The sequence below is a fragment of the Spermophilus citellus genome (genome assembly GCF_964194105.1).
Source record: "Spermophilus citellus genome assembly, chromosome: 4".
Taxonomy (NCBI): domain Eukaryota; kingdom Metazoa; phylum Chordata; class Mammalia; order Rodentia; family Sciuridae; genus Spermophilus; species Spermophilus citellus.
The window spans coordinates 134,706,378-134,731,681 of record NC_138185.1 but is presented as its reverse complement, the minus strand read 5'-3'; the positions used below and the strand labels follow the sequence as shown (position 1 = coordinate 134,731,681).

The 25,304-nt window shown below is 35.7% G+C and overlaps 1 protein-coding gene and 1 long non-coding RNA gene across 4 annotated transcripts in view; one reads left to right on the top strand and one right to left on the bottom strand.

The window, feature by feature from the left end:
- LOC308646149 overlaps window positions 1-25,304 on the bottom strand; it is a 90,786-nt gene that overhangs the window by 46,781 nt on the left and 18,701 nt on the right. The gene's annotated exons all lie outside the window — the stretch shown is intronic.
- Window positions 1-25,304, top strand: part of GOLM2 (golgi membrane protein 2) — a 113,378-nt gene that overhangs the window by 82,244 nt on the left and 5,830 nt on the right. Inside the window, exon 9 of one of the 2 annotated variants that reach the window (XM_081288802.1) lies at window positions 23,317-23,484. The exons of the other annotated variant lie outside the window; for it this stretch is intronic. Coding sequence (XP_081144928.1) covers window positions 23,317-23,484 — 168 coding nt within the window. The remainder of the gene's footprint in view (window positions 1-23,316; window positions 23,485-25,304) is intronic. 2 annotated transcript variants of the gene reach the window in all.

The following is a 25,304-nucleotide window of genomic DNA, read 5'->3' as shown; positions in this document are numbered from 1 at the left end:
TTTCCTAGCATTATTTATTTAAAAGGGTGTCTTTTGTCTAACTTGTTTTGGATCAGATGACTGTATCTATGTGAAGTTGTCTCTATCTTCTATTCTGTTTCACTGCTCTATGTGTCTGTTTTTATGCCAGTACCATGAAGATTTTGTTACTGTATCTCTGTAACTTGAAGTCAGGTATTGTGATGCCTCGAGCATTGCTTTTTAGGCTTAGAATTGCTTTTGTTCTTCCATATAAATTGTAGGACTTTTTTTCTAGTTCTGTGAACAATGTCATTTGATGGGGATTGCATTGAATCTGTATATTGCTTTTGGTAAGATGGCTGTTTTAACAATATTAATCCTACTTATCCATGAACAGGAAATCTTTCCATCTTGTGTCTTCTTTGATTTCTTTCTCAATGTTATATAGTTTTCATTGTAGAGGTCTTTCACCTCCTTGGTCAGATTTATTCCTGAGTTTTTATTTTTGTTTTCATTGAGGCTATCGTGAATGGGATTGGTTTCCTGATTTTCTTTCTCAGCAGATTCATTATTGGTGTATGGGAAAGCTATTGACTTTTGTATGCTAATTTTGTATCTTGCTACTGTGCTGAATTTTTTTTGTTAATTCTAGCAGTATTCTTGTGAAGCTTTTTGGATCTTTTTGTTATAGAATCATATCATCTGCAAACAGTAATAGTTTGAATTCTTTCTTTCCTAGTTTTATCCCTTTTATTTCCTTCTCTTGCCTTATTGCTCTGGCTAGGATTTCTAGTACTCTGTTGAATAGGATTGGTGAGAGTGGACATCCTTGTCTTGTTCCACATTTTTTTAAAAAATTGGTGTTTTCAGGACTGGGGCTGGGGGCTCAACGATAGTGCACTTGGCTGGCATATGCAAGGCACTGGGTTCGATTCTCAGCACTGCATATATATAAATAAAATAAAAATCTATCAACAACTAAAAAAATGTTTAAAAAAAATTGGTGTTTTCCCCCATTCATTACATATTGGTCTTGGGTTTGTGGTACATAGCCTTTATGATGTTGATGTAAGTTCCTTCTGTCTCTAGTTTCTTCAGTGTTTTTATCATGAATGGGTGCTGAATTTTTCAAAGGCTTTCTTGCTCTGCATCAGTTGAGATGACTTGTGATTTTTTGACCTTAATTCTATCGATACAGTGAATTACATTTATTGATTTGCCTATGTTAAACTGAATTTCATTTTTATATTTTATCTAGATTTTATATTTTTATATTTATATTATATCTTTATATTTTATCTAGATTTTTTTATTTTCTATTTTTTTGGTAGGGATTGTTTTTTCTTTTTTTTTTGTCTTTTCTTTTTTGAAACTGGGGATGGAACCCAAGGCTTCACAAATGCAAGGCAAGCACTTTGTCACTGAGCTACATCCCAGCCCTTATTTATCTAGATTTTTATATTGGTACATAATAATAGTGGGTTTCATTGTGGCATATTTGTACATGCATATAACAGACTTTGGTCAACTTCATTCCCCAGTATCTCCCCTGTTCTCCTTCCCTCTCCCTCTGCCTGATTAGTCTACCCTAATTAGTCTATCCTTCTATTTTCATGAATCCCTCCCTGTCCCCTTTTTTCTTTTCCTTTTTAAAAAAAGTCTTTCTAGTTTCCACATATAAGGGAAAACATTTAATCCTTAACTTTCTGAGCCTGGCTTATTTTGCTTAACATGATGCTCTTCAGTTCCATCCATTATCCTGCAAATGACAAAACTTCATTTTTGATAGCTGAATCAGACTCCAGTGTGTATATATATCTACTACATTTTCTTTAGCCACTCATCTGTTGACAGATACCTAGACTAGTTCCATAACTTGACTATTTTGAAGTGCACTGCTATAAACATGGGTATGCATATATCTCTATATTATGCTGAGTGGTATCATTGGATCATATGATAGTTCCATACCTTTATGATTTCCTTAGTGGCTGTAACAATTTATACTACCACCAACAAAATACGATTTCTCTCCTTGTTGCATGCTCACCAGCATTTATTATTATTTGTATTCTTGATAATTGCCATTCTAATTGGAGTGAGATAAAATTTCAGTGTAGTTTGATTTGCATTTCCCTGATGGCTAGAAATGTTGAAAATTTTTTCATGTAATTATTGGCCATTTGTGTTATGTGTTTGTTCATTAATCCATTTATTGAATGGGTTATTTGTTTTTTGGGTTTTTTTTGGTAGTAATTTTTTTTTTTTTTTAGTTCTTTATATATTCTAGCTACTAATTCTTTGTGGAAGAGTACTGTCAAAAATTTTCACCCATTCTATGTGTTGTCTCTTAATGCTTTTGTTTATTTTGCCGTGCAGAAGTTTTTTAGTTTGATGCCTTTTTATTTATTGGTTCTTGGTTTTGTTTCCTGAGGTATAGGAATCCTGCTGAGAAAGTTATTGCCTACAACTGAATCTTGGAGTGTTGACTCTACATTGTCTTCTAGGAGTTGCATAGTTCCTGGTCTAATATCAAGGCCTTTGATCCATTTTGAGTTGACTTTTGTGCAGGGTGAAAATAAGGATCTATTTTAAATATGGATGTCTGTTTTCCTCACACCATTTGTTAAAGAAGCTGTCTTTTTCAACAAAAATTTTTGGCACCTTTGTGAATAATCAGATGACTGTATGTAGATTTGCTTTATGTATTCTATTCTGTACTATTAGTCTGTGTGTCTATTTTTATGTCAAAGTAAAACTGTTTTGTTAATTTGGCTCTGGAGAATTATTTAAAGCTGATATTGCTATACTTCCAGCTCTATACTTTGCTCAGAATTGCTTTAGGTTTATGTGTCTTTGGTTCTTCCATTAAAATTTTTAGGATTGCTTTTCTTTTTATTTTTTTAATTTGTTCTTTTAGATATACATGCCAGGGGCTGGGGATGTGGCTCAAGCGGTAGCATGCTTGCCTGGCATGCGCGGGGCGCTGGGTTCAATCCTCAACACCACTTAAAAATAAAATAAAATAAAAAAAAGATATTGTGTCCATCTAAAACTAAAAAATAAATATTAAAAAAAGATATACAAATCAGTAGAGTGTATTTTGACATTATATATACATGGAGTATAATTTTATTTTAATTCTAGTTCTGAGAGGAATATCATTGGTATTTTGATCTTTTGATGGGATTACATTGAAGCTGTAGATCACTTTTTTTTTTTTTTTTTTTTTGGTACTAGGGATTGAACCAGGGTGCTTTACCACTGAATCATTTCCCTATCCCTTTTTGTTCATTTTGGGTTTTTTTTTTTTTTTTGGCGGGGGGAGTACCGAGGATTGAACTTGGGGGCATTCGACCCTGAGCCACAGTTTTCTGGTGGAGATTTTAGGATCTTCTAAATATAGGGTCATCATCTGCATACGGGACAATTCAGTATGATGTTGGCTATGGGTTTGTCATCTATAGCTTTTATAATGTTAAAGTAAGTTCCTACTATTCCTATTTTCTTCAGAGTTTTTATAATGAATTATTGTTGAATTTTGTCAAAGTTGTCTTCTTTATTTATTGAGAAGATAGATTATGTGGTTTTTGTCCTAGATTCTATTTAAGAGTATATTATATTCATTGATTTGGATATGTTGAACCATCCTTGTATCCCTGGAACAAAACCAAATTCATCATGATGTACCACCGTCTTCTTTTTATACTGGGGATTGAACCCAGGAACGCTTTTACCACTGAACTACATCCTCAGCCACCACCTGCCCATGTTTTGTTTTGTTTTGTTTTGAGACAGGGTCTAAATTGCTTAGAGCCTTGCTAAATTACTGAGGTTAGCCTCAAACTTGAGATCCTCCTGTTTCATCCTCCCAAGATGCTGGGATTACAGGTATGTGCCATTGTTCCTTGTCATACAGTGTTTTTAATGTGGTATTGCTTACAATTTGCTAGTGAAATTAAAAAAAAATTTTTTTAGTTGTCAATGGACCTTTATTTTATTTATTTATATGTGGTGCTGAGAATCAAACCCAGTGACTCTTATATGCTAGGGAAGCACTCTATCACAGAGTCACAACCTCATCCCACTAGTATCTCATTAAGCATTTTTACATCTGTATTTATCAAGGATATTAGCCTCTAGTTTTCTTTCCTTAAAGTGTCCTTTTCTGATTTTGTTATCAGGGTTATACTGACTTCATAGAATAAATTTGGAAGTGTTCCTCCCTGTTTCCTGAAATAATTTATGGTACATTGGCATAAGTGGTGGTGGTGTTGTCGTCGGGTTATTTATCTATTTATTTTTTAATTGGGAATTGAACCCAGGAGCACTCTACCACTTAGCTACATCTCCATCCTTTATTATTTTTTTGTAATAGGGTATTACTAAGTTGCTGAGACTGTCCTTGAATTTGCAATCCTTTGCCTCTGCCTCTCAGGTCTCTGGGGTTACAGGAACATGCCACTTTACCAACAGCATTAATGCTTTTTTTAAAGGTCTGGTAGAATTCAGCTGTGAATCCATCTGGTCCTGGTCTTTTCTTTTCTGGATGTCTTTTTATTACTACTTCAATCTCATTGCTTGTATTGGTCTATTTAGGTTTTTCTGTGTCCTTCGTGGTTTAATTTTGGTAGGTCATGTATGGCTTAAAATTTATCTATCTTTTTTTTCTAGATTTTCCAGTTTATTGGAATATTTGTTTTCTAAACATTCCCTAATAAAAGTGGGCATGGTGGCTAATGCTTGTAATCCCAATAATTTGGGAGGCTGTTTAAGTTTGAGGCTAGATTCAGCAATTTGGTGAGACACCCTCTCAAAATAAAGTCATATACCACTGCCTATAATCCTAGTGGCTTCGAGGGGCTGAAACAGGAGGATCACAACTTCAAAGCCAGCCTCAGCACTTAGCAAGGCCCCAAACAACTAAGTGACCTATCTCTAAATAAAATATAAAACAAGCTGGGGATGTGGCTCAGTGTTAAGGATCCCTGTGTTTAATCCCCAATATAAATAAATAAATAGGACTAAGGATGTAGCTCAGTGGTAAAGTGGTCCTGGGTTCAACACTCAGTATCAAAAAACAAAAATGAAAAGCCAAAAAACTAACCCTTTCTTGATCCTTTTTATTGTTCTCAGAGTCGGTTTTGTTAATTTCAGCTTTGATCTTTATTATTTCTTTCCTTCTGCTGGTTTTGGAAATAGTTTGTTGTTGTTCCTTTTTTAAAAAAAATTTTTAGTTGTAGATGGACCTTTATTTAATTTATTTATTTTTATGTGGTGCTGAAGATCAAGCCCAGTGCCTCATATGTGTCAGGCAAGCATTCTAGCACTGAGCCACAATCCCAACCCCTTTTATATGTTCTTGAGATTCATAATTAAGTTATTTATTCAGGGTCTGATTTTTTTTTAATGATGACCTACTCATTATTAAAAAAATATATTGTTCAGTCTGCATGTGTTTGTACAATTTCTGTAGTTTTACTTGCTGTTGATTTATAATTCCTCCATTATTATATGATAAAATGCAGGGAATTATTTCATCTCTTTGTATTTGCTAAGACTTGCTTTGTGGTCTCAAATATAATCTACTTTGGATAAAGTTCCATGAACAACTGAAAAGAAAGTGTATTCAGTTGTCATTGGATGAAGTATTTTGTAAATATCTGTTAAGTCCACTTGATTTATAGTCTGAATTAATTCTGCAGTATCTTTGATGGTTTTATGTCTGGATGACCTATCAATGAGAGAGAGGTACTGAATTCACCTGTATTATTTTATTGGGGCCTAGCTAAGCCTTTATGTTGAGGAGTGTTTTGTTGTTGTTGAATGTAGTTAGATGCACCAACATTTGAGGCATCCCTTTTTGTTTTATTTTGAGACAGGGTCTCACTAAGTTGCTGTGGCTGGCCTCAATCTTGCAATCCTTTTGTCTCAGCCTCCTTAGTTACTGGGATTACAGGTGTGCACTGCTACTCCTGGGTAACTTCTGAATTATTTTCTGGGATTTCATCCACTTCAAAAATCTGTAGATCAGTTATTGTGAGAGTATAAACTTTTGGAGGCATCTATTAGCATGTTTCTTCATGTTTTCAGAGATTCTATTTCTGTACTGTCATGGATTCTTAGTTTTCTGTTACATGAGAGTATTTTTTTTAAAGGGGGGGGGGAGAGAGAGAGAGAGAATTTTTTTTTATATTTATTTTTTAGTTATCGGCAGACACAACATCTCTGTTTGTATGTGGTGCTGAGGATCGAACCCGGGCCGCATGCATGCCAGGTGAGCGCACTACCACTTGAGCCACATCCCCAGCCCACATGAGAGTATTTTATTGAGCACTTTTCCCTTTGCAATCTATCCTAAACTGGGGATATATCTTAACATCAAAACATGCAATCAGCATAATCAAGATTCAAAGTTTATGGGCTAGGGTTATGGCCCAGTGGTAGAGCACTTGCCTCTCATGGGTGAGACACTAGGTTCAATTCTCAGCACTGCATATAAATAAATAAATAAAGATCCACCAACAACTAATTAAAAAAAAAAAAAGATTCAAAGTTTGCTCAACTACCAGTACTGCTTTGAGAGGAGAGCGTTTAACTTCCAGTTATAGTTATAACTTAATAGCAAAGTATATAACAACCTATATTTTAAAATCACTAATAATCTCTTCAGTACTATTAACCAATGAGAAAAGTGGGTAAGAAATAATATAGATGAGGCTCAAAAGTTAAACATTAAAATAGTATACTTAGTACTGAATTGTATTGGAAAAGGGTCAGGGAGAGAAGGAAGACAGAAGAGAAAATGAGGAGAGAAGGAAGGATGAAAGAGAGCAGAAGGGAAAAGAGATGAGAAAGAAGAAAATAGGTATAGAGGCAAAAATCCAACTAATTGAAAAATACGTAAAGTTAGAATCTCGATAAAACAAATAATGAGGAAAGACAGTATAAAACACTGCACACAAAATAGCTAATACAACAATCTAGAATGATTCCATTTTCTCCTTGCTGAGATTTTAAAAATAAAGACACTTCCTCCCTAGGATTCCATTTTGGAGTCCCCTAGCCATGAGAAGATTTGTGGGACATATTTATTTTACTGTTTGTTCTTAGTTCCTCTTAGTTCCGACCCCAAACTGGCCAAACTTGTTAGGGAAGTCTGGATGCTCATCTCCACCCACTCCTTGCCTACCAGCATGTATTGGGGCAGTTTATCTATTTCAAAGCAGAATTCACAGTCAGTATGGTTGTATATTTGTATGTGGGGATGAGAATGCAATCCTGGCCAGCCCTCTCATCTGTGGAACCTCTAGGTCAATCTGGATTATGCCTTAACCCTTGTTCAGAAAACCTCACTCCAAGTGCTGTGGGGAGGTACATGGGAAGTACCCAGGTCAAGTCAGCAGATTCTCCAGACACTTCTGAGTATGGGGGATACAGTGTAGTCCTTTGGGTAGCAGCTTTCCACCCAATGCTGATTTACCCAGTTCTAGTCCCTGGGAGCCTTGCTCCTTATCACATAGTTCAGACCACCAGTATTAAATGAAAATGCCCTTCCCACTTCTCCACTGTGGAGACCTGTAGACTGTTAGCTTTAACTCCAGTTACTACCCAGAGATTTTCTTGAATCCAGATTGACTCATGGCTTGGGTGCCCATTACTCTAGTGAAAAGTAAAAACATAAGTTGCTGTTGGGTGTTGGATACACAAAAAAGAAAGTCAACTAAGAAACAAAATTTTAAAAATATAAAAAAAAAAAAAAAGAAAGAAAAAAAGAAAACTGCAAGGATTTCTAATCTTCTGCTTAGACAGTCCAAAGAGTCTTAAGTTGGCTCTGTTTTCCCACTTTCATTAAATCTTCTGGGAAGTATCAGGACTCTTTCCTATTCCAGCTCACTTCACAGAATTTGAGTATTTTTCCTACTCAGATTGTAAATTTTTTGGACGGTGGAGCTTGCTTTTCTTAAACTCACTGGGAAACTTTCTTTCAGTTGTTGGGGGAAGCTTGCCCTCTCACAGTGAGTCACCACTTGCTTGGCACTGCTACATTCTATTCCTTTTATTGATTCTCTATTTCAGAAACCAATATTTCTGTTTTTCACCTGAGTGCTAGCTCTGAGTTTCTTTCCCAAAACCTTTCTACCTCATCATTGCTGCCACAGAACTATAGTTTTGATTCAGTCTTGGAGAATAGCTTCTGTATAGTGGATTTCTCCAGTCTGCCATTTTCAGGTGTCATCTTTTTCATTTTATTTTCAAGTTGTATTATCATTATGATATAGATCACAATTCACTTTTGGTGTTTTTCATTTCTTTGTACTACTTGTTCATATAGCCAGTAAATTCTTTTTCACAGGATTTGTCAATGTACCATTTTGTCAACTGTAAGAACAATTGATACAATTATTTTCATAATATTTTAATTCAAATTACTCTCACCATCATTTTTTAAAATATTTTAAAAAATTTTTTAGTTGTAGTTGGACATAATACCTTTATTTTATTTATTTATATGTGGTGCTGAGGATCGAACCCAGGGCTTCGCATGTGCTAGGTGAGCACTTTACTGCTGAGCCACAACCCCAGCCCCTCGCCAGCATTTTTTTAAAACTTTTTTTGTAGTTGTAGATAGACAGAATGCCTTTATTTTATTTGCTTATTTTTATGTGGTGCTGAGGATCGAACCCAGTGTCTCACACATGCTAGGCAAGCACTCTGCCACTGAGCTATAGTCCCAGTCTTCTCACCAGCATTTTTAGTAGTCTTTAAAATTTTATGTTCCAGTGCTTTCCCATGAAGCATAAAATTGACTGCTGATATTAAATCTATGTTCCCTTCCTTTAAAAGGTATTTATGCAGACTGAATGTCCGTGGTTTCCAGTAATTTGGCTCTTAGAAACTAGAATAAAATGGTGCCATTTAAAATGAGAGCCAAAGGAGCTGGGATTGTGGCTCAGCAGTAGAGCACTTGCCTAGCACAGGTGAGGCCCTTGGTTCGATCCTCAGCACCACATATAAATAAATAGATAGATAGATACATACATACATAAATAAAATTGTGGCCAACTACAACTAAAAAATAAATTTAAGAAAATGAGAACCAGAGCTGGGTGCCATGATACACAACTGCAATCCCATTGACTCAGGAGATTGAGACAGGAGGATCACAAGTTTGAGCCCAGCCTTGGTAATTTAATGAGACTCTGCCTCAAAATAAAAAGGACCGGGGGTGTAACTCAGTGGTAAAGATACTCTGGTTTCAGTCACCAGTATTGCAAAAACAATTTCAAAAAATAAAATGAGAATCAGGCTGATCAAAGTTGAGATCTAATTATTGTCTCATCTTTCTTGGTAAAGCAAGCAGAAAATAAAACTGTTGATGACTACCATCAAAGACTATAGCCTTGGGCTGGGGTTGTAGAGCGCTTGCCTAGCTCGAGTGAGGTACTAGGTTCAATTCTCAGCACCAAATGTAAATAAAAATTAAAGGTCCATCAACAATTAAAAAAAAAAAACTTAAAAAAAAAAAAAGGGAGCAAAAAGTCTATAGGTTGGGCTGGGGTTGTGGCTCAATGGTAGAGTGCTCGCCTAGCATGCATGAGGCACTGGGTTCAATCTTCAGTACTACATAAAAATAAAATAAAGATATCGTATCCACCTAAAACCAACCAATCAACCAACCAATAAATAAATAAATAAACAAATAAATAAATAAGACTTTAGCAACCTGAAATAGAAAGTTATAGACACAGCCTTTTGACCATTAATTAAACAATACCATCACTGGTTCTGTATGTAATCTGGGCTGTCCTCAGTAGCACCATAGAATGGAAGCTTTAAAATGCGATTATGAAATTTAATACTAGACTGAGGAACTGGAGAAAGCAACTTAAAAATGATTAGTTGATACAAGCAATCATAAAGGAGAAAAAGAAAAACTCATGAACACTCCCCCAACCCCACAATGAAAATTAGTAACCTAAGGTGGACTTGGTGGTGCGCGCCTATAGTCCTATAGTTACAGCTCCTCAGGAGACTGAGGTGGGAGAATTTTTTAAGCCCATGAGTTTGAGACCAGGCTGAGCATTATAGCAAGACCTGAGCTCAAAACAACAACGAGAGAGGGGGGGGGGGAGGAGGAGGAGGAGGAGGAGGAGGAAGAGGGGGGAGAAGGGAGGTACATTGACAAACATAAAAATCATTTTATGTAACAGTCTGCTAAAGACTTAAAAGTTTTTGTTTGTTTGTTTGGTTTGGGGTTCTGTTTTTTGTTTGGTACTGGGTATTGAACTCAGGGGTGCTTACCTACTGAGCCACATCCCCAGCCCCTTACATTTTTTGTTTTGGGATGGCGCCTCACTAAGTTGCTCAGTGGGCTTTGAACTTGTGATCCTCCTGCCTCAGTGTCCAGAGTTGCTGGGATTTCAGGTGTGTGCCATCACTCCCAGCAAGACTTAAAGCATTTTTAAGGATGCTCAAAGAGATGAGGGAATACCTAATTTAAGAAATTAAAAAACAGAAATCAAAACAGATGTATATCTAATGCAATTTACATTTAGAAAAATAATCATTGAACTAAAAACCTAGTGTATGAGATCATGGAAATAATTGGTCAAAAGAAATTATTTTGAAGTTTGTACTAAGATATTCATCAAGAATGTAGCATAGAGTGGCAAGAAATAGTTAAACATGTAAATACAAATATTTTATATATCATGTGTATGACAGAAATGTTAAGAGAGACAAATTATGTACAATAGAAGTTTTGAGAGGAGAGTGGAAGAAAAAGCAGGTAATTTATACTTGAAAGCAACTTGGGAGACAGACTAGAGGATTCCAAGTTCAAAGCCAGACTTAGCAACTTAGCAAGACCCTGTCTCAAAATTTAAAAAATATAAAAAAGAATTGGGAATATAACTCAGTGGTATAGCACCCCTGGTTTCAATCCCTAGTACAAAAGCTAACAATAGCAATAAATAAATACCAAAGAAAAAATCCAGGGGCGTGGAAAGAAAAAAAATGCATCCATATGTGGTTTATAACTAGATCTCAAATGCACATATAGAAAATGTGAACATAAAAAGAGTATAAAAGATAATACTTCTGAGCCTAGTGGCCTCTAATCCCAGCTCCTCAGGAAACTCAGGTAGTAGGAAGATTGCAGATTCAAAACCGGCATTGGCAATTTATAAGACCTTGTCTTAAAACAAAAAATAAAAAGGACTGGGTATGTGGCAGAAGAAGAATAACCCTTGGTTCATTCTCCAACACACACACACACACACACACACACACACGCGCGCGCGCGCGCGAAGGTATTCTTCACTTTGGGGTATACACTCAAAAATTGAGAGCAGGGACTTGAACTGGTATTTGCACATCTATTTTTATATTTATTTATTTATTTATTTATTTATTTATTTATTTATTTTAAAGAGAGAGAGAATTTTAATATTTATTTTTTAGTTTTCGGTGGACACAACATCCCTGTTTGTATGTGGTGCTGAGGATAGAACCTGGGCCGCATGCATGCCAGGCAAGCGCGCTACCGCTTGAGCCACATCCCCAGCCCTGTACATCAACATAAGTCACAATATCTAAAAAGTAGAAGCAACCTAAGTGCTGATTGATAAACAGATAAACAAAATATGGTGTATACCTTCAGCCTTAGAAAGGGAAGAAAATTCTGATAAATGCTACAATATTGATGAACCTTTAAGACATTCTGCTAAGTATGAAGGACAAATCTGTATGATTCCACTTATATGAAGTACCTGGAGCAGTCAAATTCAGAGAAACAGAGAGTAGAATGGTGGTTGCCAGGATCCAAAATGGGGAGACCTAATGGATACAGAGTTCCAGTTTTGGAAGATGAAATTTTCCTGGACATGGACAGTGGTGATGGTTATACAGTAATGTGAATGTCCTTAATGCCACTGAACTATGTACTTAAACATGATTGAGATAGATGGGCATGGTGGTACACTCATAATCTCAGTGACTCTGGAGCCGGAGGCAAGAGGATTGTAATTTGAGGCCAGCATGGGAAATTCAGTGAGCCTTCAAGATTTAAAAAGAAAGAAAAAAAAATTAAAGAATTGGGTATGTAGCTTGTGGTAGAGCACTTCTACATTCAATCGCCAGTGTCATGAGTTAGGGGTTCTTGCCGTATAATGTATTTTGTAACCACAAATTAAAATAAAAATATTCCTTTGTAGAAATTAAAAGAAAGCTGATGTACACTATTAAAAATGACAAATTAGGAGTTGATATTATAGTACTGAAAAAAACTACAAAAAAAAAAAAAGAAAGCAATTCTAAATAACCTATGTGGGGATTTATGAGGGGCATTTCAAATTTTCAGAACCAAATAATTCTGTAAGTACTACAGATATCAAAACATGAGGGATACATGTGAAATTAGTATTTATAGCTAAATTTATGATATCAAAGTATTATGGTACCATGGAGCTGGAGAATATCATGCTAGGTGAAATAAGCCAAACCCAAAGAACCAAAAGCTGATTGTTTTCTCTGATATGTGGATGCTAATTCACAATAAGTAGTGGGGGGTGGAGTTAGGGAAGAATAGAGGTACTTTGGATTAGACAGAGGGGACTGAAAGGAGGGAAGAGGGTATGGGGTAGGTAGGATAGTAGAATGAATTGGACATTACTACCCTATGTGCATAAATGATTACATGATCAGTTTAACTCTATATCATATACAACCAAAAGAATGAGAAGTTATACTCCATATATGTATGATGTGTCAAAATGCATACTATTGTCATGTATAACTAATTAGAACAAATTTTAAAATATTTTTTAAAAAAAGTATTAAGGTGCCAGGTGCAGTGGCACACACTGGTAATCCCAGTAGCTGGGGAGTCTAAGGCAGGAAAATCTCAAATTTCAAGCCAACCTAAGCAACTTATCGAGATCCTGTCTCTGAATTAAAAAAGGCTGTGGATGTGGCTAAGTGCCCCTGAGTTCAATCCCTGGTACCCCCCAAAAAAGGAAAGAAAAAAATATAAAGGAAAAATCCTAAAAAATTGAATTTTTTACCACAAATTAAAATAAAAATATTCCTTTGTAGAAATTAAAAGAAAGCTGATGTATACTATTAAAAATGACAAATTAGGAATTGATATTATAGTATTGAAAAGCTGCTATTTTTAGAAACTAAAGAAAAAGCAATTATAAATAACCTATGTAGTAATAATGGTAGTAGTGGTAGTAGTTGTAGTACTACTAAAGATGGTGCTAATAATAGCTAACATGGAGTGGTTACTATGTGCCACTGCCATATTGACATTGCTAAAACATTTTGTACACATAAACTCATAACAAACACATGTTTAGAGACTTTTTTTGTTGTTTTATACCTTTATTTTATATATTTATTTTTATGTGGTGCTGAGGATTGAACCCAGTGCATCATATGTGCTAGGCAAGTGCTCTGCCACTCAGTTACACTCCCAGCCCTAGATACTATATTTATTCCCATTTTGTGGACTAGAAACAGACAAATAAATTGCAAAACACTACCAAGATTCTTAGTAAATAGCAGAGTAAGGATTTGAACCTAGGGAATCTGCCTTCAGGAGAAAAAGAATAACAAAAGAATTTTATGTGTGTGTGTACGTAGTACTGAGAATTGAACTCGGGCATTTTACCACTGATCTATATCCTCAGCCCCCTTTTTTAAAATTTCAAAACAGGTCTCGTTAAGTTGCCCAGGCTGTCCTTGAATTTACAGTCTTCCTACTTCAGCTTCCCAAGTTGGTGGGATTACAGGCATGTGTAAGCAAACCCAACTAGGAAATCTTTTTGGTTTGGTTTAGTTTGGTGCTGGGGATTAAACTCAGGGTTGCTTAACCATTGAGCCTTATACCCAGCCCTTTTTATTTTTTATTTTTGAGACAGGGTCTTGCTAAGTTGCTTAGGGCCTCACTAAATTGCGAATGCTGGCCTCAAACTTGAGATCCTCTGGCCTCAACTTCTAAGTGACTGGAGTTAAAAGCATGGCCTAGCTAACAAATTTTAAAGGGGTATAGAAAGAAAAAAAATAAGACAAGAGCAGTCATAAATGAATGGAAAATAAAGAATAACTAGAAACAACAACAACAAATAAGATAGGGCTGAGAATTTAGCTTCATGGTAGAGCAGTCACCTCACCTGTGCACGGCTCTGGACTCCATCTCCAGCACCACCAAAAAACCAACCAACCAACCAAGGGAGATAAGCCTCACCAGGCCCAGTAGCATATGCCTGTAATCTCAGTGACTCAAGGGGCTGAGGCGGAAGATAGAAAGTTTGAGGCCACTCTGGGCAATTTAGAACTTGTTTCAATAAATAATTAAAAAGAGGGCTCGGGGTATAGCTCAGTAGATTGAGTGCTTGCCTAGCATATCCAAGATCCTGAATTCAATTCCCAGAACTGAAAAATAGTAGCAGTTACAATAATAATGCTTGAATAGTGAAAGTAAAATATTCACTTACTGAATATATATAAGATTAATGTAATGACATTCATATTTGATATATGCATGACTTTACTTCTTCAAATACTAGCAAGTTTCTTCCCATCTCAGGCCCCGTCATCCTGTAGTGCTATTGAGACTGGCTCACCAGGTGTAGGAAAGTGAGGCAAAGGAGAACAGTATTATTTGACCTTGAAGCAAAATACTCTGCTTCCCTTCCTTTCTTCTTCCTTTCCCCTATAGAATCAGTTTTAAGGAACCCGGCATGGTGGTACACACCTGTAATCTTAGCAACTCTGGAGCCTGAGGTAGGAAGATCAGAAATTCAAGCCCAGTCTCTACAACTTAGCAAGATCCTGTCTCAAAAAATAAAAAGGGCTAGGGCTATAGGTCAGTGGGTTAAGCACCCCTGAATTAAATCCCCAGTACCAAAAAGAAAAAGGAAAAGAAAAAATAGCAAAAGGGAAGCTGCTGGATTATGTAAAGGAAAGGGAAAGAACAGTTCAATTTCTTTGGCAATGGGGAGATAGAAAAGTTGTTTGGATGCTTTTAGCCACAGATTCTTCCTCCCATGCTTCTTTCATTTCCTTGACTTTTCTCTACAATTCAAGAGCCAGTCTAGTAATTACCCTACATTGTTGTTTTGTGAGGAAAACCTGCAGTAATATTTTTGTCACCATTTGCATACCCCACTCTTCCAGCTGTTATGATTAAGTTATGACATCTCCTCTTAGGGGCACCTGAAATAATCAAAACTCTTAAGTATTAAACTGAATAATGCAAGAGTCACTTTAATGTGTTAACTGCCAAATGAATGAATGAATGAAATGAAAATGTTCACTACCAATAGTTTAACACTAGAAAAAGTGGTTGCTTCCTTAGAAAACACATTGCTTTTTTTTCTTTCTTACTAAACTTATAACCAACTCACATGAATTCATTTTGCTTATAATAATGGTAATATATTTTAAATTACATTCTAAATGGTAATATATTTTAAATTAAATATATTTTAAATTTAAAATATACTTTTTAATAGAGTAGTTGAGAAATTAAAACCCATAAACAAACCTTGAACTAATGAAGTAAAGCCATAATTTATCTTGGTGTTTCATTTTATTTATAGTGCAGAATTAAAAATATACGCCTTAGTTTTCCTTTCTCTTATTCTAATATTTATTTATTTATTTTTGTGGTACTGAGGATTAAATTCACATTTTAAGGCAAGTGCTCTACCATGAGGTACATCTCCAGTCTTGTAGTTTCTCTTGATTACAACATTCTTTTGTGATTGAGGAATGTTATTGTTATTGTATTATCCTTTGATTTTGTTTTTTTCTTTTTATTAAAGTGTGTAGGCTGTTAGTTAGGTTGTTTTAGAGTATCATTCCATATGAAGTTCTATTGTATTACTTAAGACAAGCTGAAAAAAATGTATCAGCTTAATACTTTAGATGATGTAGAATATATGAATTTAGTTCACGTTATAAAAATTAAAAGAAGATATAAGAGAAAGTATTTCATACATGCCTCTGTGTTTATTATGTATTTAGTAAACTTCTTTGACTAGTTTGGCTCAAAAAGGGAATTTAAATATTGGAAACAGTCTCTATTGTTATCTCATGTGCATGTACAAATATGTAATGATGAACCCTATCATCATGTGTAATTATAATACACCAATAAAAATATAGAAGAAAAAAGAAGTATATAAAAAAAGGAAAATAATCTCCTAATGGATAGTTTTTCAAACTTAATATTGCTTTTCCTCACCCATTTAGGGATATAGAACTCAGGGGCCCTCTACCACTAAGCTGTATCTCAGCCTGTTTATTTTATATCTTGAGATAGGGTCTTGCTGAATAACTTGTGGGCCTCTTGCTTCTTCTCTGTGTTCTCAGATTTAAACTCTTGGAATGAAGCTGTTTTGTGGCTAATAGACTCTAATTATGCTTATTATTCTGCTTGGTGGGAACAGCTTTAATAATTTGGTCACTGAGGGATAGAACCAAATTAAAGGTCATGAAATGGATGAAATGCTTCACAGATGAAGTTTAATACTTAATTCTCCCCCCCAAAAAATACATCACAGACATATTACAATGATAAATTTGCCCTTGTTACTTCTTTTTACCCTTCTTAAATATAGTTATTCCCCAAGATTGCTCCTTTGACTTAGCCATTCTTTGTAAATATTTATTTCCTAAGAGAAACTGTCTTTTCAGAGCTTAATATTTTGAAATTTCTGAGTCTTAAAACTATATAGGGCTGGGGATGTGGCTCAAGCGGTAGCGCGCTGGCCTGGCATGCGTGCGGCCCGGGTTTGATCCTCAGCACCACATACAGACAAAGATGTTGTGTCTGCCGAGAACTAAAAAATAAATACTAAAAATTCTCCCTCTCTCTCTCTCTTCCTCTCTCACTCTCTCTTAAAAAAAAAAAAAAAAACTCTTCTTAAAAAAAAAAAAACTATATAATCCTAGCCCTTATTTTGTAACTAGAGTCTGGATCTGTATTTCCATGTGTCTTATAAAATATTTTTATTTGGATATCTTCCTGTAATCCCAGCTCAGTATATCAAAAGCAACATTTACTTTCCATACATTCCCAGTTATTCCATTTGGGGGTATAGGTACCATTATTTTTAGTTTCCATCCTAGGTTTGTAGAATCATCCTTTGTCTTTTTCTAATATATTATGCTATATATATAATCAGTTTGCCATTTTCAAAATTATTTGATTTACTTGGTTCTAACATTTCTTCTACCTTTATAGTCTGATGTTCTCACAGCTTCTCACTTGAATGAATTCTGGAGATGCTATTAGATATAAGGCAGATTAGATTCCTGTTCTCAGTATGCTTAAAAGAAATGATAGCTGTTACTCCTCCATAAAGTTCAGATTCATTCCATCATAGGTAAACCAACTGTATCAACTCTCTCTATAGTTATATGACACTTTCTAGTTCATTGTGCTCTAGCACATATGGCATCACTAATTATTTATGTGTCTGTTTCCCTTACCACATACACTGAGTTATTGGTAATGGAAATGGTTACTTCATTTTTGTATCACAGTGCCCAGTATAGTACCTTTCACATACATGACTGAATATTAATTGAGTGGATGGAGGAAAGAGCATTATAGATACTTTGTCATTTGCTTCAAATAGTGAAATGGATATAGGCCTTTTAAAATCTCTTAGTTTGAAAATCTTCCATAATTATCCCTAATTTGCTTGCCCAAATTTTCTCTTTCTTATAGTCAAATAAATATTTTCACTATCTCCTAAATACTCCATCTTCATTTTCACCTGTTTGAATCCTGCTGCTGCTGCTGCTGCTGCTTTACCCACCTGCCTACCAATGGGAGTCTCACTAGGTTGCCCTACTCAAACACCTGCACCCCAGTGATCTTCCCACCTAAGTCTCCCAAGTAGCTTGCCACCACACCTGGCTAGACACTTCCTTTCTTTTCTTTATCATAGTCTAATAAATTTGTCTTTGGGGGTGGGCGGGGGGCAGTGTTTGTTTATTTGTTTTGGTGCTGGGAATTGCATCCAAGGCCTTATGGTACTACCACTGACACCCCAGCCCATATTTATCTTCTCTTTGAAACCTTCCCTTTAACTCTTAGACCACACTGATATATATTGCTTAGCAACTGTATAATATAGCACTCTGTGGCAATGATCTGTATTTTATGCACTTTTTAAATCTATATTGTTTGTCAGATCTCTTCCACTTGACTAACAACTGTGTAACTGGCTGTTTTTCCCTCTCATCTATTTTAGAAACTTCTTTATTTATTTATCTAATATTTGTATTAGCTAGCTCTTTCTCCAAACATGATGATTCTACACAGGAAACAGCACAGATTACTGTTTAAAAAGGGGCAGTTGTATGGTTATCTCTTCTTGTTATTGATTTTTAAAAATTATCTCTGAGTGTCATCCTAATTATAGTATTATATTAAAATTTTATGACCTAATTCAGGCTACTCATATAATCAGCCAAACTCTCAAAAAACAAACTTTAGCCTGGCATGGTGGCACATGTCTGTAATTCTAGCAGCTCAGGAGGCTGAGGCAGGAGGGTCACGAGTTCAAAGCCACCCTGAGAAACTTAGTGAGGCCTTAAGCAACTTAGTGAGACACTGTCTCAAAATAAAAAAACAAAAAGGACTGGTGATGTGGCTCAGTGGTTAAGTGCTCCTAGGTTTGGTCCTCAGTACCAAATAAAACAGCAATTTTAAGTTGTTCTGTTGGAAAATTATAATAAACACAGATGGGCCATTTCTGTAATTAAATTTTCCATGTCTGACAATATTTAAATTAAGTGTATTTTTCAGTAACTTCTCTTAGACTATTTTTTTTAGTTTTCTATGTTTCATAACTGATAAAAATCAAAATGTTTTGAGAAAATAGCATACTTTGAAAAAGTGCTCACTAGTAACTACCATATTTAAGTGTTCATAATTTTTTTTATGCATACTGGGGATCAAACCCAGGGGTGCTCTACCACTGCCCTGCATCTTCAGCCCTTGTTATTTTTGAGACAGGTTTTGCTAAGCTGCCAGTGCTGGTCTTGAATTTGCTCTCCTCCTGAGTAGCTGGGATTAAGAGGCATGTGCTACCATGTTCTTCGTGTTTAAACAGTAGTTTTACCCTGTGTAAAGATGGTTTAACTTCTTTATCCATTTTTTTTTTTTTTATTTTGGTGGTGCTGGGGGTTTAACCCAGGGCTTTGTGCATGTGAGGCAAGCACTCTACAACTGAGTTATAATCCCCAGCCCGGCTACATTTATTTTTATCATTAAGGAAAGAGATAATTAAAAAAGCTACTCAAAGTATTCATTTATTTATTTGGTACTAGGGATTGACCCAGGGGTGCTTAACCATGGAGCCCCAGCCCCACCTCCCCCCTTTTTTTAAATGTAAATGTTTTTTTTGTCATTTCCATCCATGATTTTTAATTTTTTTGCCACATGTTATGTATCCATAAAAATTACAAAGCATCGCTTTGCCTGTCTTAAAAGTTTACATAAATGACATTTTGTCATAAATGTCCCACTGCCTTTTCATTTTTTTTGCTCAACATTATTTTGGGGATTTATTCAAAGTTGATAGATGTAGCGCTGGTGTTTTTGTTCTTAAATGCCATATGGCATTCCCACGTCTGACTATGATACTATTTTCTTAGCCATTCTCCTCTGGATGGGCATTGGTGATTTCCATTGGGAAGGACTTGTTTTGTTTCTGTCACATGCCATCAGTGTCCTTGTACATGCCTTTTTTTTTTTTTATTGGTTGTTCACAACATTACAAAGCTCTTGACATATCATATTTCATACATTAGATTGAAGTGGGTTATGAACCCCCAATTTTACCCCAAATGCAGATTGCAGAATCACGTCGGTTACACATCCACAATTTTACATAATGCCCTATTAGTAATTGTTGTATTCTGCTACCTTTCCTATCCCCTACTATCCCCCCTCCCCTCCCCTCCCATCTTCTCTCTCTACCCCATCTACTGTAATTCATTTCTCTCCTTGTTTATTTTCCCATTCCCCTCACAAACTCTTATATGTAATTTTGTATAGCAATGAGGGTCTCCCTTCATTTCCATGCAATTTCCCTTTTCTCTCCCTTTCCCTCCCATCTCATGTCTCTGTTTAATGTTAATCTTTTCTTCCTGCTCTTCCTCCCTGCTCTGTTCATAGTTGCTCTCATTATATCAAAGAAGACATTTGGTATTTGTTTTTTAGGGATTGGCTAGCTTCACTAAGCATAATCTGCTCTAGTGCCATCCATTTCCCTGAAAATTCTATGATTTTGTCATTTTTTATTGCTGCATAGTACTCCATTGTGTATAGATGCCACATTTTTTTTATCCATTCATCTATTGAAGGGCATCTGGGTTGGTTCCACAGTCTAGCTATTGTGAATTGTGCTGCGGGTCCCGCGCCACCTCTGATTCCCTCGGGCTGGCTCACGGGAGAGCTGGGAGGGGCCCTTAAGGTTTCCCCGATGTGTGGAGAGGGAAGGTTAGGGAATTACACACCTGTAGCCGCAGGTTTCAATGAAGTTATCTCCTCCGCCGCAGTCTGATGACGTCAGTTCTCTGCCATGGTGGTATCTCTTGCAAATGGCGACAGTTCGTTTCCCTTTGCTGGATGACCAATGCAACGGGTGGGTCCTTACTGTCTCTCCCAAGCCCCGTTTCAAACCTGTGGCCACTACCTATGAAGGCTCGGTAGGCATTTACCTCCGTAGGATGAGAAGGGCTGACCAGTTGTTTCAGCCGGATGGATTAGTGCTGAGTCACAGCTGTTTGTCTGCGGGAAGCAGGCGAACGGGAGCTTGAATTCAGCCGATCAGGGCTCAGTGTGTGTTCTGAGAGGCCCAGACTCTTCGCCCCAGATCCACGTCAGCTCAGCATTGCCTAGTGATCCTGAGCAAACAGATTTAGGTTGTTTACGACTCCCTATGCCTGCACAGCTGAAGAGGTCAGAGACTTGATCGCTCTGCGCCCGCCGCCATGTTGATGAGACTAAATGTAAATGTTTTATTTTGAGACAAGTTCTGAGTTGTTCAGGGCCTCACTAGCTTGCTGAGTGTGGCTTTGAACTTGTGATCCTCTTGACTGGGGTTATAGGTGTGCACTACCACACCCAGCTCAAAGTGTTTATTTTATATTAGTGTAGTTAGGAAATGGTGTTCTTCTAATAAATAGCTTGTCTATTCTTCTCTTGTTACTGTTTCTTCTTTTTTTTTTTTTTTAAGAGAGAGAGAGAGAGAGGGAGGATTGTTTTTAATATTTATTTTTTAGTTTTCGGCGGACACAACATCTTTGTATGTGGTGCTGAGGATCGAACCCGGGCCGCATGCATGCCAGGCGAGCGCGCTACCTCTTGAGCCACATCCCCAGCCCCTGTTTCTTCTTTTTAACTCTTGTACATCCATTTCTTTTCTGTAATTCTTTTTTCTTTTGGCCCTCTGGTGATGTATCCAGGGCCTTGTACATGCCAGCCAAATACTGTACTGCTACATTCTCAACCCTTTTTAAATTTTATTTTGAAATAGGGTCTTACTGGGCTGGGGATGTGGCTCAAGCGGTAGCGCGCTCTCCTGGCATGCGTGCGGCCCAGGTTCGATCCTCAGCACTACATACAAACAAAGATGTTGTGTCCGCCGAGAACTAAAATAAATAAATAAATATTAAAATTAAAAAAAAAAAAGAAATGGGGTCTTACTAAATCACCTCAGGTGGCCCTGAATTTGTGATCTTCCTGACTCAGCTTCCCAAATAGCTGTGATATCAGGCATGTGCCCCTGCACCCACTTAGAACTTTATTTGTTCAATTTTTTCCGTTTATTTATTTACTTATTGTACATGCCTTTATTTTATTCTAGAATAGATATAACATGAATTCACACTTTCTCATGGACCCACTTACTTCAGTCTTTCTTATCCCCCACACATATCCCCTCATGGCTATGAAATTTGTTCTTTAACTATTTTCCTGATTGGCTCTTTACCCTACAAGTAGAAAGATTTTGGCTTCATGATGTGGTAAGCCATTTGTTGAACTGTAGTTCTTTCCAAACAAAGGAAGTTAGGTTGTTAACTTTTTTCTTGAGTGTCTCATTGCAATATAAATTTTTGAAATACATTAGACTTATTAGAGAAAATTGTTAAAATTTTAAGCCTTAAATTCCTATATCTTTATTGCACATTCTATTCATATTTTAGAGATTAGAATAACATCTACTTTTATGCTAGTTAAATGTAATGTCAGAGTAGAGTTTTACTTGCATTTGTAAGTCAGATCTTAGTGTGCTTAATATTTTTATTTAATTTTATTCCTTTAAATTTTATTTATGTAGTTTTTTGTTTGGGGCTTTTTGGGGAGGGGTGGTACTGAAGATTGAACCCAAAAGTGCTCCACCATTGAGCTACATTACCAGCTCTTTTTATTTTTTGAGACAGAGACTGGCTGAGTTACTGAAGCTGGCCCCAAACTTGCTATCCTCTTGCCTCAGCCTCCCAAGTTGATGGGGATTTACAGGCATGTGCCACCAGGCATGGCTGATATTTTTATTTTTAATGTCTAGTGTTGAACAGCTTCCTATGGTAGGTGTTATTTTATTGCTCTTCTTGATTTTTGATTATCATAAATGTATTCAATATAATGACCTCATGTAGGTTAACTTCTTAAACTTTCATTGACTTTTTTTTTTTTTTAATTACTTTAGGGAAAGTGAAAGAGATAAGCCAGAATGACTTGGGATGCTTTTTCAGAGCATGTACCACTAGGAATTCTGATTCTCATTCTTTGCCATCCTTCTTTGGAAGCCCATGATTATAATGAATCAATATTACTAAAGGAATTTATGCTTGTTCTCAAATATGTTAGTTTGTATACAAAAAGAACTTTAGCCTGTAAGTTTTCAAAATTATTCATGGAAAATTATATATCATAAAACAATAAATGACTGCAGATTTTAAATATGTATTGCATCTAGTAATAAAATTATTTAATTCTTCTCCTAAAGTGTTAAATTAAACAAATATTTATATTAGGGAAATAATTTGTCACTAGCAAAATAGTCCTGAAAATGTTGCTCTTTTCTTTAAGACAATATTCAAACCTTAAGTAGCACGTATTAAACCCCAAAAAAGAACTTCTTAAGTAAAAGTTATTTTCAGAGTCTTAACTCTTATGATGATCAAATGTATTCTTTTTATAGCCACTACCCTGAAAGTTGCAAGGTTTCACTTGTCTGCTTTCTGGTCTGCCTTCAGTATAGGTCCCTTCTTTTCTTCTTTCTGTACTCTTGAATTAATCCTCTACCTACTTCACAGGCCGATTCTTTGATGAAAATGAATCCCCTGTTGATCCGCAGCATGGCTCTAAACTGGCGGATTATAATGGGGATGATGGTAACGTAGGTGAGTATGAGGCAGACAAGCAGGCTGAACTGGCTTACAATGAGGAAGAAGATGGTGATGGTGGAGAGGAAGACGTCCAAGGTGAGCGTGGGCCTGGCCTCCATGCTGTGACCGTGAAACCCACCTCTAAGTTTTTTGGTTGAATTTGTGTAAATTTTCCCCATTTATTAGCATCAGTAAAGTCTTAATATTAATTCAAAGAGGTTCTGGGCAGATTTTCAGTTTTACTTTTAAAAGTATCTTATGATAGTAGAAGTTGTAGATCCATCAATAATTTTTTAAGTTTTAGTTATTTTGTGTATTATTGAGGCAGTTGCAATTTGAAACTTATAATTCTCAGAAATTTTAGAATTAAATTGTTAAAATGACTAGACTTTAAAATAAGGCAAATGCTTCCTGAAAAAAATTATTCTTTTCCAGTTTCTTATCTGAAAACATTTCATTTTTCTAGGCAAGTATTGCCCAGGCAGCCTTTTTGTTATAAGGAAACTACAAAGGGAACAGTTTCCTCCATATTGAAATAAAAATTATTTCACCACTGATATAACATAGGAAAATTTTTTTTTTTTCTAACAGGCTTTGTGAAGAAGCTTTATCTTATGTTTAATACACAGATTCAACACATTTTTTTGTTAACTATGTTACTTCTGAGCTTTTAACTTAGTAAAATTCAGACTCTACCTGTGTGCATGCAGCCCTACCCATGCATGCATATTAGAGTACATTGTTTTTTAGGCTTATTTTCTGCCTGCTTATTGTTTAGTACAATTTGTGGAGTTTTAAAATCTTGTATAAAAGTTGATTATGACCCTTAGGATGTGATGTATAAGATTGCCATTATGTGATGCATGAAATATTTTTCACTATAACCTATTTTGATTTCTTCCTTAACTCTTTTTATAGTAATCACATTTTTACTGAGGTTCATGACAGGAATTGTTTTTAAAAGCTCAGAATAAGGTTGTGGCTCAGCAGTAGAGCACTCACCTTGTACGTGTGAGGTGCTGGGTTCGATCCTCAGCACCACATAAAAATAAATAAATAAAATAAAGATATTGTGTCCAACTATAACTAAGAAAAAAAATTTTTAAAAAATATAGAATATAGTTGTCATAGAATACTATATATAATATAAAAAGAAAAACTAGATTTTCTGACTTCCGTGTAGGCATTCTGGTAGTACATTCTAGTTTTGGAAAAACATGATTATTAGAAGTAGAAGAAAGATTAGTGTTAGGAGTTACTTAAAGTTATATTAATGAGAATTTTCTCAAACTTTTTTGGTTATATAAAATAAATTTTACTCAGTTTTTTCATAATTTCATCTCTTTTTTATAAATTTTACCTTCTTTTCTCATTACTTTTGTGGTTTGTTTGGACTACACTTATTTGCAATTATATATAACACTTTAAGGCTTTTTCATTGCATGTATATCATCACTAACTAGATTGTAAGCTCTTGGAGAGCAGGAATTTTCATTTATTTTTTTCTTCTGTTTTGCTTGTGTCCTTTTCTGCCTTCATACTCATTTTCTTGCAGGGCTCTCAATAAATGTCATTAACTGATAAAAATTTATTCTTATTGAGCTTTTTTATTCTTATAACTGTGACTAGGGTAATAACCCTTTAACTTCTGATCTTATGAGTTTGCTTGGTTTGCACTTTAAATATTCTCTTTGTATTGTTTTGTTTTTTTAAGGGTTTTTCTATCATCTCATTGGATATTTTTGAGGTTTTTATTAGAGCCATTAATTTCAACCATGATTGGTAATCATTTCATATAGGTGTGTGTGTAATTGGTTTTTGCTCTTTTAAAGTTGATGAGTTTTATCACAAGATTTCAGTTTAATTTTTTTAATGGGTTTTCACCACAGTAGGTAAATTTATTTTCATTGCCTTCT